The 14,784-nt window shown below is 34.9% G+C and overlaps 1 protein-coding gene across 1 annotated transcript in view; it reads left to right on the top strand.

Moving 5' to 3' along the window:
• The window catches only part of SMCHD1 (structural maintenance of chromosomes flexible hinge domain containing 1), a 67,123-nt gene that overhangs the window by 47,734 nt on the left and 4,605 nt on the right, over positions 1-14,784 (top strand). Inside the window, exons 32-44 of the mRNA XM_066329533.1 lie at positions 284-441; positions 2,232-2,347; positions 2,794-2,855; positions 2,975-3,062; positions 3,462-3,593; positions 4,783-4,932; positions 8,325-8,451; positions 8,621-8,740; positions 10,086-10,171; positions 11,177-11,299; positions 11,509-11,699; positions 12,456-12,565; positions 13,952-14,022. Coding sequence (XP_066185630.1) covers positions 284-441; positions 2,232-2,347; positions 2,794-2,855; positions 2,975-3,062; positions 3,462-3,593; positions 4,783-4,932; positions 8,325-8,451; positions 8,621-8,740; positions 10,086-10,171; positions 11,177-11,299; positions 11,509-11,699; positions 12,456-12,565; positions 13,952-14,022 — 1,534 coding nt within the window. The remainder of the gene's footprint in view (positions 1-283; positions 442-2,231; positions 2,348-2,793; positions 2,856-2,974; positions 3,063-3,461; positions 3,594-4,782; positions 4,933-8,324; positions 8,452-8,620; positions 8,741-10,085; positions 10,172-11,176; positions 11,300-11,508; positions 11,700-12,455; positions 12,566-13,951; positions 14,023-14,784) is intronic.

The raw sequence follows: 14,784 nt of genomic DNA, 5'->3' as shown, positions 1-14,784 counted from the left end.
ATAGTTGCTAGTGTCTTACAGGCAATGAAACACAATCAAAACAATGAAATACTAACACAAAATTAAATTTAATAAGTTAATATCTTAAGAATAACTTATACTTGTGACTTTACTTGTCTAACATTGCATTAACAGTTTCATTTTTTTTTTCTTCTGTGTACTACTACTTTATTAGATGTTGTTTAGCATGCTTTCATGTACATTATTCAGACTTGAAGCCTGTTGAAAACTGTCTTTTCAGAAGAGATTTTACATCTGGTTTTATGATTTCTGTATATTGCAGGGGAGAGCACATTTTACAGCTTAAAGCCTCATACAACAAGACCATATTAGATTGTCTTGTAATCACAATAAATGTCCTGCCTGATCCTGAGAAACCTGTCTGCTTGCATGTTAAATATGACAAAAGTCCTTCTTTTCCAGCAGGAAGTACCTTCCCTGGTAAGTATATGGATCTTTGGTGGAAACCAGTCACTGAAGAGCTTTGAAAACCTATGAAAAACTATTTTGGTGATTTGTGTACTGTATTTTTTTTTCTTTTTCTGGCCTGTTTTCTTAATTCTTTGTAACAGCTCTGTGTGAGATGTAACACTTGGACAGAAGAGATATGTAGGTCATCTTTGGAAAGCATTTCAAAAGGCCTCTTACTTATTTGTTCAAAATGGCTCCTTTTATCCATCTATAAATGGTAAAACTACAGAATCTCTTTTCTGTCTTATTAAAATATGATCTGAGATAGTTCGTGTATGTTTTCCCTCATCTGTTCCTGTGGAATAGTAACAAAGGAAGTAGCTATGAAATTCTAGATCAACTGTGAGCCAAGACAAACCAAAAAGTAATCAGCAGGAGGACAACACAAAATATTTTCTCCTGCTGTATCCTCTCACAAAAGGGTTCATTTCTTGGCTATCGTAGCATGATCAGCCAACATTTTTACGGCAAGAGGTTTCAGTTTTTTAAAATACTCCATACAATGTTAGGACCTTGATTAAATTCAGAAGTTTTGGTTTATTTTAATATTTTAGTTTTGCCTAGAGGAATCATAGAGTGACACAGTGGTTTGGATTGGAAGGGACCTGTAAAGATCATCTATCTCTAAACCCCCTGCCAAACAGACTTTTTTCTAATGTAGTGTGTACTGTAAATCAACCAGGTTTTGTGTTAAGAAGAGAATTAAATGTCCAGCTTCTTCAGGACAATATAATATCATATATATAGTATATATGAAATTAAAATTTTTAAATAAAATGAGATAATAAATTCTATATTAGCAGCCTCATATTATTAAATAAATAAAATACCTTAACATCCTAATTATTTGATTTACTGGTAATCTCAGGTATACCCAAGGGCAGGCATTGTAATCTTGGAGGGGGTCATGCCTGGATTTTTCATGCACATGAAAGCATAGTCCTTCCTTAAACTGCAAAATTCAGTTCTGCATGAGCAGTGCAAGTTCATTTACGTGCATTAAGTCCTTGTGCTTTGTTCACATTTTGAACTAGAAGGGTAGCTTTGTTCTCGTTTGGATTCCATTTCCTTCAGATCACTTTCTATGGGACATACAGGAAAAGTGAAATTTTTCACACTGGGATATAAAGTGGCAAGTATTTTGACTGGCAGAACTAGTCAACAGAGTGAAATGTCTCCCTATAGCCTATTTCTAACAAATGCAACTGTGTGATCCTAGTCTGTAAGAATTAGCCAAACTCAGCTTCAGATTCATAATCTGATCTCTGGGGAAAATGGTTGTGATGTAGGTACAGTCTTTTTATGGCTTCTGTGCCTTTCTGTCCAATAATTCAGGGGCTGAAACACTTGTGAAGGAAGAGAGGGATTTGTATTTCCTGTACTTGAAGGAAGCAATCACCTACGTAACTAGCTAATGCTACTTATTCCTGTGAGCAAGAAGCAGCTTGCATGCTGTTTTAATAAGAATGATAATTTAAGAAGGGCAGACTTGAAATTTTAGGATTTTTTTTAAAGCTGTCATTGGATAAAGTGTGTGTTTGGTTATTCCTTAAGAATTGTTACCTGGTCTAACTACAAGGATAAGGAGAGAAGGTTTTTCGTATCTAGTTTGAAATCCTTAATGGTTTTGGCTCTTTCTGAAATGCTTGTTTTGTAAGATTTTTTTCTCTTAAATATGAGGAAGAATCAAAAATTCATGAAGTTTGAATTTCTTAATTCTGAATAAAAACAATCATCCAAACGTGTTTTTCATCCGACAGATTTTATGGTTAGTGTTCTTTCTGAAGATAACACCATTATTAAAAATATCAATCCAGCACGGATTTCTATGAAAATGTGGGAAGCACCGAGCAGCCGGGTGAGGACACCAGTTGATGTAAGTCATCAAAATACATTTTCAAAATGGGTATGAAAATGCCAGCATAGAACAAACATAATAGAAGCTGTCTTTCATTTGACTTAGATCCTCATCCTGTTCTAGATTTTAAGCAACAAATATTGCAGATCCAACCCTATGTGTTTATCAGTTTCTGTCCTGATACAAGTTGTCAGACTGATCAAGCATCAATACTACAGTAATGACAAAAATTTTGTTGGGCTGCAGAAGCTAACTCATAGCAGGGAGAGTATTAGAAGTAGCCACATTGAATTTTGCATAGAAAAGACTGAGAATTAAGAACATGGAATTAGTGTCTAAAATATAGGCAATCTCATTGACTCACTGTGGACTATCAGTACTTCAAATCATTAAGTCTTGGTAGCATATTACAAGTTAAGTCCTTTCAGTATATTGCATTAAATTTTTTGCATCTTTCTTTACAGGTTACAACATTTTGCTGTAGTAAAGTGAAGGATGACAAGGAAGATGGCTTCTTCTACTTCAGGTATAATAGCATTTATTCTATAATTACTCATGGAACTTACTGTATTGCTAGAGTACTTACATACTTGTGACTTCAGTATTGACTCATGTTTGCTTGGGTTTTATTTTTGTGGTTTTTAGGGATAAAGTAGTTCCAGAGAGAAGGGGCACTTACATTATCCAGTTTATCTTCGCAATGGATAAGACAAATATGCTCAACAGTGAACAGGTTTGAATCTGTAATTAATTAATTGCAGGTAGCCAAGAACATGCAATACAGAATTATCTGGGTACAGTGTTAGGTTTTTGTAGGTTCAGAATGCAAATACTTTCACTCACAAATTTTGAAAAAAACTATTGTTATTTTTGATAGTTACTGATTTCAAACTGTTGATTATCAAAATATGTTTTCATTACCTTCTATAACCAGAATTTGATGGTATAACAGAGGTGCATCATTTGCAACCTAGCAGAACTGCTTAATGGTTGTGCTAATTTATTTTGGGTCTGTCCATAAATTTCACATACATTTGTTTCAGTGTTTTTTGAGCAACCCAAGTGTGCAAATGATTTGCAGTTAATTATATCAGTCTTTATTTTATTTTATTCTTCCTCCTTTTTCTGCTAGATTATGGTTGAAGTTGTACCTAATGACCCTGTACGCTTGTTACCTGATTCTTTACCAGCTACTCCAGCAGTTTCCAATGTTCGAGCTCTTACCAGCCGTACACTGGTCAAGGATTTATACCTCCATTTAATGGTAACTATACTTCCATACAAAGTCATAATTAGGGAAATATAGATGACTGCTAAAACTATGTTGAATTTTGCTGTAAGGCATTGCTACTGTTTCTTTGCAGATTCACTTCATTAAAAAAAGATGTTAACCAGTGACTTTTCAGCATGTGACTGGTCCATCTTGTTTCATTTACATACAGGTGACAAAACTGAAATGTTTGGTCCTTGCTGTCAGGTATCTCAATTGAAATCTGTGTCTTGTTGCCACACGAAAAAATTGTTGTAAGAATAGATTGTGATGGGAAAACACATGTACAGCAGATGTTTCTCTCCATGATTTTTCTTTCCAGTGACAGTTTCTCTTAGAAATCTTATATTAAAAAAATAAGGCTTCTTCAACTTTGAGTGTTCACAGGGATAAGACGACATTATTTACCAGCTACCACAATAGCAAAGCAGAGTCAGCTTGTGGAAAAATAATTTAATCACCAGTTAAAAAAGATCTGTGTAATAAGAAACAAAGATCAAAAAACTAAGCAACGCCTTCTGCCCCACCCTTTCCTAGGCTCAACTTTGTTCCAGATTCCTGTACCCTTATCCCAGCAGTGCAGGGGAGTGAGGAATGGGGGTCACAGTCAACCCATGACAGCTCCTCAGCTCTTTCCTGCCAGTGTTTTTTCCTCACAGTTTCCCTGTTCAGTGAGGGTCCCTTGTGGGCCACAGTCCTTCACGAACTGGTCCAGTGTGAGCTCTTGCCACAGGCTGCAGTCCAGGAATTATCAACCTGGTTTAGCATGGGGCCCTCCGTGGGCTTCCATGCAGGTCTCTGCTCCACCATGGTCCTTCAAGGGAAGTACCTGCTCCAGTGTAGTTCCCCTGTGAGCTTCAGGGGAATTTTCTGCTCTAGTGCCTGGAGCACCTCTTCCCACTGTTTCTTCTCTTACTCTCTGCCGTTTTCTCTGTTTTTTCCCCATTCTCACCTGCCTGTGCATTTTTGCCCATTCTTAAATATAAAGACACAGCATTTTGGCTGAGGGGCTCAGCTGTCCCTGCAGTTGATCAGATGGAGCACTGGCCATGTCCAGCCTCTCCTCACAGAGGAGATCTCCTCTGCAGAGACTGCTAGCACCTTGACATATAAATCCAGGGCAGTACAGAAGTTGATTATTTAGTTCAGTCCCAAGCTAACTTTAATTTCTTTTTACTTACAGGATGAATACAACAACCACACTGGACTCGATCTAGTTGGCAAGATAATAGCAAAAATTAAAAGCCCCAATGAAGAAGATATAGAGATCCCGCAGTTTCAGAGGAAAGTCAGTACAGTAGAGTTTCCATTGGAGAATGGATCAGCTGAAATTGTAAGTGTGACTGAAATACACAGCTCCATGTACAGTGTGTCTAATGAGGCTTATTTTCCTGCAGTTTTAAAGTTATCTTACCTCACTGTGTTCTGTGGAGATTTAGTTAATATTGTAGCTTTCCCTTAGAAATAAGTAGATAAATTATTTCTTCTCTCTTTGGTTGCTGATTTTCAAAAAACCTTAAGGAAGGACATTCTTTAAACTGTTTATCTTTGCAAAGTGAGGGAAGTGTACGGGTACTTTCAGCTGGGAAGTGTACGGGTACTTTCAGCTGGGGACTAGGACATTCAGGAAGATCCAGGAAAAATATTTTCTCTATTTGAATTTCACACGTGAATAACACTTTGTGAATAACAATTTGTAGTTAAACCATTAATATTACCGGTATTTTACATTTTTATTTATAATATTGTCAGGCTGTAATATTTTAAGATCATTTAGACTGACTGCTTCATACAGTTATAATTAAATTTTGCCAGGCTCTCTTTACATTTTGTTTAAGTAGTGGGCCTATATATACTTTGTAGAAAAGCATCCTACCATCATTTGAAGAAGATAAAACTACCATTTCTCTTTATGCTTTGTTTCACTCATTAATGTACATGGCTGTTAAAAATGCTTTCCTTATTTTGGTTTGAATCTCTGGCATCATTCATACTCTGAAAGTACTGCATATTGTAGTCACGTCACTGCGGTCACTTTTTCTTCAAAAAATACAGGTTGAATTTTTAAAACCTTTAAGTTCCATCTGTCATAGTTGCTATAAAATACAATACAAAGACACAATGTAAAATGTGCACATGCACAAAACCAGGAACTGTTCAAAACACACCGAAGAAAATCCAGCTGAATTGGAGTTTCTTCTGAGTGGAATGGTCACAATCTCTCTCTTAAAAGCCTACACAGAACTTCAGTCAATTGCTGTGGTGAACCAGTTGTATAATGATTTTTGTTTTCAACTTGAAATATCATAGAAGAATGGCAGAGCAAAATTATACCCCTTCTTCATTTTGTAGTCACATATTTTAAAAGTCTGACATCTACATAAGTCTTCAAACAGTTAGAAGATGTACTAAAGGAGGATCCAACTTCTTAAGGACATTTTCCCAACCACCTTTTCTAACTCGATCTTTGGAGGCAGCTTTATGACAGACCAGCATCAGTGTGTGCCAAGTGGAGACAGACACTGCATAGCAATCAAAACATATTCTCCAAATACATCTTGGAAATCACCACCTTAAGACCCAGACAGAATCCTAAAATCTACAGATCCTATATAGAAACTTCGTCATAATATATTTTATTCAGTACATTGACTGCTTTTATGGAGCTACATATGTGAAACTTAATGACACAGCATAAGCTGTTTTCTGTCAATAAAAGTCAAGGACAGAAACATCTAGTTAACACATCCAAATGTTATTAATCTGCCAAATTCTGGTCTATTCTAATCCATACAGAAAACTGACAAAATATGTGTGAAAAACAAGCTAGTAAAATAAAATGCAGGGACTGAATAGAATTATCAGATAAGATAATATACTTTACACTCTTGGGTTTCTCTGGTTTCCCTGCCATGTTTCAGGAGTAATAAATTAACTGGTTTGGGAGCACATTTTTCCCCAGGCAGGTGGGGTTAAGAGAAAAGGTGCAAAAGTATAGCTAGAGGATCAGCTAAAACCACTGGTCTAACAAAACACTCAGCAAATCTTGCATTTACATCTGTGGTAACAAGGTGTAAATTGAACAGCTTTATATGGGCAAAAATAACGTCATATACGGCCTGTGACAGTTCAGATTAAATTACTGGATAATTTCTAAGACTCCTTGCTAATGCAGAAATAATTTTTTTTTTTGGTTTATCTCCATGTAGTAGTAACCTGCTGTTGCATAGTTGGTACCTAAATTCTCCAGTCTTCCATCAGTGACAAAGATAACCTATGTAATGGAGGGGGAGTGTGCTGAGTTTCATGGTATTAAGGGGGGGGGGGTGTCTGTTTGTCTTGTGTGGCTTGTTTTGCCCTCCCCCTGCCTTTGGGGGTTTTTTTCTACTTATTTATTCCCTGGTTTGGTGGGATGTGGGGGGTCTTGCATGCTTCTTCTTTTTATTACTACAGTCTGAAGAGATCCTGCTCCTTTTGACAGTAACTTGTGTTCCCCAGTCATCCAACTAACTGCATTTCAGTGAACCCAGTATATTTTCCCCTCTTCAGGTAGTTTTCAGACATCTGGTTTATACTGAGTTCACTGACTTCAGACTACTGACAAAACCCATGTGGAAAGGATTTGTTGGTTGTGATGCACTGTCCTTTTCATATGACTTGTAATGGGGAGGGGAAGGGACATACTCTTGTTCTTCAAGTATTTTGAAATTGTTCCATCTTGTTTATAAAGACAGTTGTGTGCAATTAGCATGAATAATGAAAGTGATAATCTGGCATGTTTATTACCCTTAGTCACAAATTCAGGAATACTAAACTTGCTTAATGGAAAAATGTTTAGATTTTTGTTAGCATATATTTTCTAAGGAAAAGATATTTCCACTACAGACTTCTCCTGATAAAATATATAGCTGCACTATTTTTGAAAGCCATGAAGCCTATCTTTGAAGGTTATATATCTCTTCTTTTAGGCTGCAACCACCTCTCTCTTGATTTGGCCAGTTGAGTAGCAATTTCTACATGTTAAAGGTGGAAACAGTATGAGTTTTATTATAAGCATTTTTCATTTTATGCATGATACCTTTCCCAAAGTAACAGTGCATTTAGATATTATCTTTACTAATTTTATTTCTGTTTACCTTTACGGTTTTATATTTCTCACGTTTATAAAGAAAGGCAAAGGATTTAGTATGTCCTTTCAGTAAGGAATTGATAAGATGTTTATGATGATGTTTGGACATATATTGTTCATTCATTTGGGATCTGCTGTCTACTTCCATGGTAACAGCAGTAACTTTAACTAAGCACTGGGAATAGTTTGTTTTTCCTTCTCTGGGTTTATGCATTGCATAGGGTTTTCCTTTTTAATGATCTGTTTGCATTTCACATACTGAATGAAGTACACCTGAGGACATCTTTGCTTCTGAGACAGTGCAGAGGATATTTTTTCTGAGCATGTGTCTCTGAAATAAAATACATAATTTAAAATAATAAGACTTTCTAAACAGGTAAAATGACAATCTTAATTCTTAAACAATAAAACAGCTATATCTTTTTATTTTACTTTTAATTGTTATAAGAGAATTTTCCAAGCCAATACTTAAAACTGTAGTAATTCTGTGTAGACATCCTGTGTTGTGTAACTTACAAGATTTAGTATATGAAGAGTGTTCGTTTTGTGTGTAACCTCATGCATGGGCATAAACTTCGGTTTATTTATTTTCATAGAATTTAGTGCTGGCTGAAGACAGTCCTGGAAGAGATAGCACAGAATATATTCTTGTCTTTGAGCCGCACCTGCCAGCTTTGAAAAAACCTTTGGAACCATATTGTCTCTCATTTATGTTTTACAATGGTATGTTTCAAGTGCTGTAAAATACTTGCTTTTCCTTTGAATTAATTATTTTTAGATCCATAATAGGTTTTCAGAATGATGTAATAGCTTAGTAGATTTTTGCTAATGCCTAAACCAGTTAAGTATGTTACTATATTTTCTTCCAAAAGTGTATGTGCTTATTTCTCAGATTCCAAAAAGCAGCAGCTGATGGCAACACTGACCAGGGAGAAAGACCAATTATCTAAGTCCATAGATCTCTACAGAAAGATGTTTGATACTACAAATCAGCTCATAACTGAAATAAAATGTAAGTTAAATCAAATATATGAATAATTTTTCTGTGAATTAAACTTCTGTCTTATAATGATTTGGAGAATATAGATAAGAGGCAAAAAATCAGTATCTAAATAATGAGAGACAGTAATTAGAGGGTAGCAGAAGGGGTGTATATCTTGCAGGAAAGCATCTAGTTACTTGGATGAACATATCTATAAAGGGTCTTGATTTGATGTAGAATGTCTTAAGTCAGAATCATCAAAAGGAGAAAATAAACATTGAAGCTGATTTTCTTTTTATCCATTTTTAATGGACTGCCTTTTATTCCCATCTTTGCATGCTCATACATCTGTAAATTCAACAGTTGTCTAGAAACAATTTGAGGAGAATGAACTATAGATAATCCTCTTTTAAAAAAAAAGTTAGTTGTCAATTTCAAATTGTTGCTATTTCAAAATGTCACTTTTCCCCCATGTTTGACCTCACTGTATATATTATTCAGAAGTGTGTCATTGTTTATGTTCTTCAGCAAATGTAATCCTTTATGAAGTTCTGTTAAACAGCACAGTAGTGTGAGGGCACTGGTTTATGGGAATGGGAGAAATGAAGGAAATGTTTTCTTTGGGGTTTCTTTTTTCATTTGTTTGAATGATCTTGCCTGTTAATTAAAAGGCTCGTTTCAATAATTGCATTTTGAATTTTTATTTTAAATAATCATCAAGTGTAAATAAAGTAGACTGGCAGAGAAGATGCTGCTCGCTCTTGTAATTTTAATACAGCATATTTCCATTATGCATGGAAAATCCTGAATTCCAGGCATAAAATTTTTGTTTCATATATGCATATCTGTAGAGAGTAGGTTAGGGTGCAGCATTACACTTTATGCTTAAGTAACATTTTCAAATATAAACGTGGTTTGAATAGAGGGTAGAAAGCAACTCACCTGTTTACTCATTTGTTTTTTAAATTAGTTCATCTATAAGAGCTGAGGAAATAGTGTCCAGAAAGTGAGGTCTCATATAGCAGAGAAAAGAAGGTACTGCCAGCCACCACTCTTCTGTCTTGCCATTTCACCTGTTGGAGAGCCATTTACAATGATAATTGAGCATGAAAACTAAAACCAGCTGATGTTCTCAGACTGATAGACGGTCTAGGCCCCTTTGCTTCTTGAAGCTGAGGTTGTGGCATCTGTTAAAATTGTTTAGAAACTGGACAAAATCGCAAGATCTTTGTGGAAGTGTTCTGATATTCTGAACTGAAATTAAGAAGTAAATAGGGTCAGTTGCAGCTGGCATAATCTTGAAAAGTTGTAAGAAATCCTGTAAGCGTCCCATTGCTTTCTGTCATTTCCTCACTCTCTTTTGATTTTCTTTCAGGTCAGGTTAGAGAAGCTGAAACAAGAGAAGCTGTCCTGAAGAATGAACTGAAAAAGCACCAAATTGAATTACCACAGACGAACATAGTATGACTTATTTCTTACTAAATTCCATTAACATCTCTAAAATTGATATCAATAATATATCAATACTAATAGTGCTGAATCACACCTCTTACCAAAACAGTGAACATTTAAACTGTAGGAGAAATTGTGGATTGATGTCAAACTGCTAAAGAACGAAGAAAAAAACTTTAGCTTTTATATCCTAGTGTTGTTTTTCTGCTGGTCATGTTTCTGCATGAAAGTAGCTATCACTGATAACCTTTCTGCTAAGGTTACTAGTGTTACTGGTACTGCTAGATGTTACAGTGGGTTTTTGGAGGCTGGTCAATATATATTGGATGTATTCTGGCATAAGTAAGCCAAAGGAAAACACTTTTTAGAGAATCAGAGAATTGCTTATGTTATCACCAAAGTTCATGTGAAATTAAGTTTGGAAATGTTCAGGGCAATGTACTCCATTGCTAATTTCCCTTAAAGATCCAATTATATTTTAAAGAAACCTTTTCAAAGTTTTCAAACTTACTAACATTTGAGGGGAAAAACACCTGTGTAAATATCTTTAGATCAAATACGACCAAGTTATAGTCATTAATAGTCATTAATCACAAATCAGTAGAATTAAATTGCAGTCACAGTACTGAAATTCCCCCTGCTGGCTAAATTTTCCAAGCCTGGCCATAGGCCGCCTGAAATGGTTTCTTTTTGTGCTTTTGTGATTGTCTCTTTCTGCTGTTTTAAACTTTCTTCACTTTTATCTCTAAAAACTGATAGTTCTTTGTGAAATGCTCCTTGAAATCCTTAAAAATGAAAAAAGATAAAAAAGGAGTTACTAAAAGTTTCATCACAATTGCAGTGAGCTTTCCTTTTGCTCTTCTCTGGAGATTGTGCACAGTGGTCTCTTATACATTAGAAGTCTGTTTCAGATTATTGAATGTTTATTGTTAGAAAGTTAATTGATGACAGATAACAGTTTCTGCTGCTCAGTCCAATGGTACATGCTTGCTGATTTTAAATTTTCATTCTCAGCTTCAGTATGTGGATTCTCTTCTAAAACAAAAGATGTTGGAACAAGAAGGAGTAATGAAGCAGCCAAGGAGAGCTTGTACCCTTCCAAACTATCCGAAAGGCAACCAGAATATTCTAGGCAAGGTGAGTTTTCTCACAGGGAGCCTTCTAATGAGTTCTCTTGGTTTCAGAAAGCTGTAATGATGAGATATTATCCAGTGACCAGCTCCTCTAACAGAGCCATCAACAGGGGAATTAAATGTCTGTCTGAAGTTGCAGGATTATTATGATTACTATGAAAAGGAGACGTGGTCTTGGTTTCTGTTTTGACTGTTGTAACTTCTGTGGTACAGATTGCACATTTAGCTCAAATTGAGGATAATGAAGCAGCAAAAGTTATCTCTTGGCACCTGGCAAGTGACATGGACTGTGTAGTCACCCTGACCACGGAAGCTGCTCGTTCTATATTCGATGAAACTCAAGGTCGACAACAAGTGTTACCCCTTGATTCTATTTACAAGAAGACACTTCCAGATTGGAGCAGGTAGAGAAAAAACAATGAAAGTTCTGCATTTGTATTACATACTTCTTTAACTCTTTTTTCTTGTCTAATTTGACTTTTAAACGTCAGTTAAAGATTTGAAGTATCAAATTTCTGTGTTCATTATTATAGCAATAGTAATGTCACCTGAAATGTTAGCTGAAATCTCAGATTTACGTCTAACTGCTTTGTGATGTTCTTTATTTAATAAGGTGTTTCTATTAAAAAATAAAACAATCTCTTTTTTCTTCATGTCTGCATGTTTTCTAGAACAGGAATTATAGTGCTTCTAATCAGATTATAACTTTCAAGAGTCCAGTTTCAGAATACATTCCTAAAATCATTTGTAGTAATAGAAGTTTGTTTTGCTATTTCAGTTGTCTGAAAAAAAACCTGAACCCACAGTATTTCTGCTCCTGAAAATAATTCACTTATGAAAATGGCAGCTAATATAATAAGAATGCCCTTTAGAAAAGGTCTGATGTATAAATGTATTTATAATGTTCAAATTCTCAGTTTTCATCATACAGTGCATTAATACTTATCCATAAATCAATCATATGAATTTGTTGGAAATAAAGGCTCATAACAATTCACTAAAACACCTTTACTATAAATGGAATTTCAGATAATGGTGGGATCATTTACCTAATGTGGAAGTGTTAAGATGCATTCAATTCAGTTGGAGATTCCTGACTAGAATAAGGACAAATTGCTTACTTCTTTTCTTCTCCCTCACTCTCCCCTTTCTTTAACCAGACCTTTACCTCACTTGAGAAATGGAAGAACATTCTTCAGGCCTATTGGAAATCCTGTATTTGCCAGAGATCTGCTAACATTTCCAGATAACATAGAGCATTGTCAAACAGGTAAATGATAAGAAACAAGTCATTAATAACTTCTTTTTTCTAAAAAATGAAATACAGAAACATCACAAATTATAATGTATTCAATAATCTTCACTGATATGTTTGCAAATACCAGTGTACCTTCATCCTGAGTTCTGTTGGTAAAAATAAGAGGGTATTAGCATTAATTATTTTTAAACAAAAGTTGTGAAAATTTCAACAGTGACCACTTTCTTCTGCTTGTTGTCTTAGTTTCATTTTCTATACTTAGAGATGTATGGCAGGTTTTTTCTTTTTTAAATTCCTGCAGCATGACCTTATTCCCAAGCTCTTTAAAGCAGGAACTGACCACCACAAGATTAATTTTATAATCTCATATTGCAGAAGTTACTACTTTTGTTAGGCTTTGTTTCCAGTTCTATTCCTCTCAAAAATGTGTAATGCATATATGTAAGTACATGCAGACTGAACTGTACATGACTGTGTATGTTATGCTTAAACAGTTTAATAGTTGTAAGAAATCTTCCAATTTTTATGTAGATTTCAGTTTAGGAAACTATCATCCTCTTGCTCTTTCTAACAACATAGCAATCTCTACCTATTCTTACACTTTTTTTTAAATTAAGTAGATCTGCTCCTTTAAATGGAGAGCTGGAGTCTGTAGTTTCTTCAGTAAGTTTTGCATTTTATTTCATGGCTTCCTGCTATTGAAGGATTCCTCTCTACTGGTTATTAAAGACCAATTTTTAATCCTGTGCATTTTCAGAAAGTTAGATATTGACAGACTTTTAACTATAAATTCTCCTTCATGCCCCTTGGGGAATTGGAAAACCACATTGCTTGACATATCTCATGCGTGACTACGTTGTTAGATTTTATATGGAACAGACTTTTATTAGCAGATTCTTATGCTCAGTTGGATCATTGGCCTATGAATATTTTTTCTTTGATAAACCTTCATTGATAAACCTACATATTCATTGAATATGAAGAAACATTAGGAAACGAAGAACGAAATTCAACATTTTGAAGATTTTTAAGGAGTTTCCAGGAAGATTTTAAAAAAGTTTTCATTTACATAATTTCATGAAACTTGGGATTTTATTTTGTGTGTCTTGATAAATGTCAAGAGAGTATTTTATTGGAAAATAACAGTTACACCAAAGGCAGTTAAATGTACTATTTTTTTTCTTTATGAATTCTCTGATTCATAAAGAGATCAAAGCAGAGGATTGCATATCTATCTCAACCTCAAGAGAATTTTGTTGAAACAAAAAATTATCTACATGCTATTTCCCTTGCACTTGCCTTAGAAGATGTAATAATAATGCCTCAGAATTGACTTTTCAAAACTCAAGTTATTTTGCATCAGAGAAATTTCACATCTCAAAAATTTCTGTTTTTCAGTGTTTGGTATGCTCTTGGGTGATACTATCATTATAGATAACTTGGATGCTGCCAACCACTACAGAAAAGAGGTATATTTCAGTTTTTCTTTAAATTTTGTGATACAGATATATTGCAGAGCTTCATATTTAATACATTAAAAACTTAGAGTAATTGCCAAGTTTAATGCTGTGGTAGCTGTAAGTGTGCTTACTGTCTGTGGGTCTCAAAGCACTTACCAGTGAATGAAATCTCTATTATTGGCACTGACAAAACTAACTCAATTCAACAAATTCCATTATGTGAATGTTGCCATGGCACATGGGACCATGTTCCAAAGATAAATAAGCATCTTCAGTTTTGCTGTTAGTGTTAAACACTGGTTCTTCCGTACTTTCCTAGTCACTCTGTATGTAATAAAACACAGGAGTCTAAGGCACATGATGAAATTTCAGGTCCACTTGACTAAAAACTTGATGTGAAACTTACTAGATCTCTTTGGACCAATTTTTGTATAGGTTTAATGCTACATGTTTTAGCAGACAAGAGTCTCTGAGGAAGTCCTGACACTGGGCACCTTTCCTTTCGGCTTATGCGTTTGCTAAAATAATGTTTGAGCAAAAGAATGTAGAACCATACTGATTGCCACTGCTTCCTAAAATATGTTGATAATCAGCTTTTTCTGGGTGTAGATCTACATTCTGCCTTCAGAGTTCTGGTAAAATGTAAGAACACAAAACAAAAATCGGGTCTTCATAATTATTGACAATACTGCTTAATTTTAATATATGCATTCTATTGCTTGAAAGCAAAGTCATGACATAATTTCATAAAATACATTTTCATTTGGCAAC

The sequence above is a fragment of the Sylvia atricapilla genome, chromosome 1 (genome assembly GCF_009819655.1).
Source record: "Sylvia atricapilla isolate bSylAtr1 chromosome 1, bSylAtr1.pri, whole genome shotgun sequence".
Taxonomy (NCBI): Eukaryota; Metazoa; Chordata; class Aves; order Passeriformes; family Sylviidae; genus Sylvia; species Sylvia atricapilla.
The sequence above is the reverse complement of the archived record's forward strand: the minus strand, read 5'-3'. Positions and strand labels throughout refer to the sequence as shown.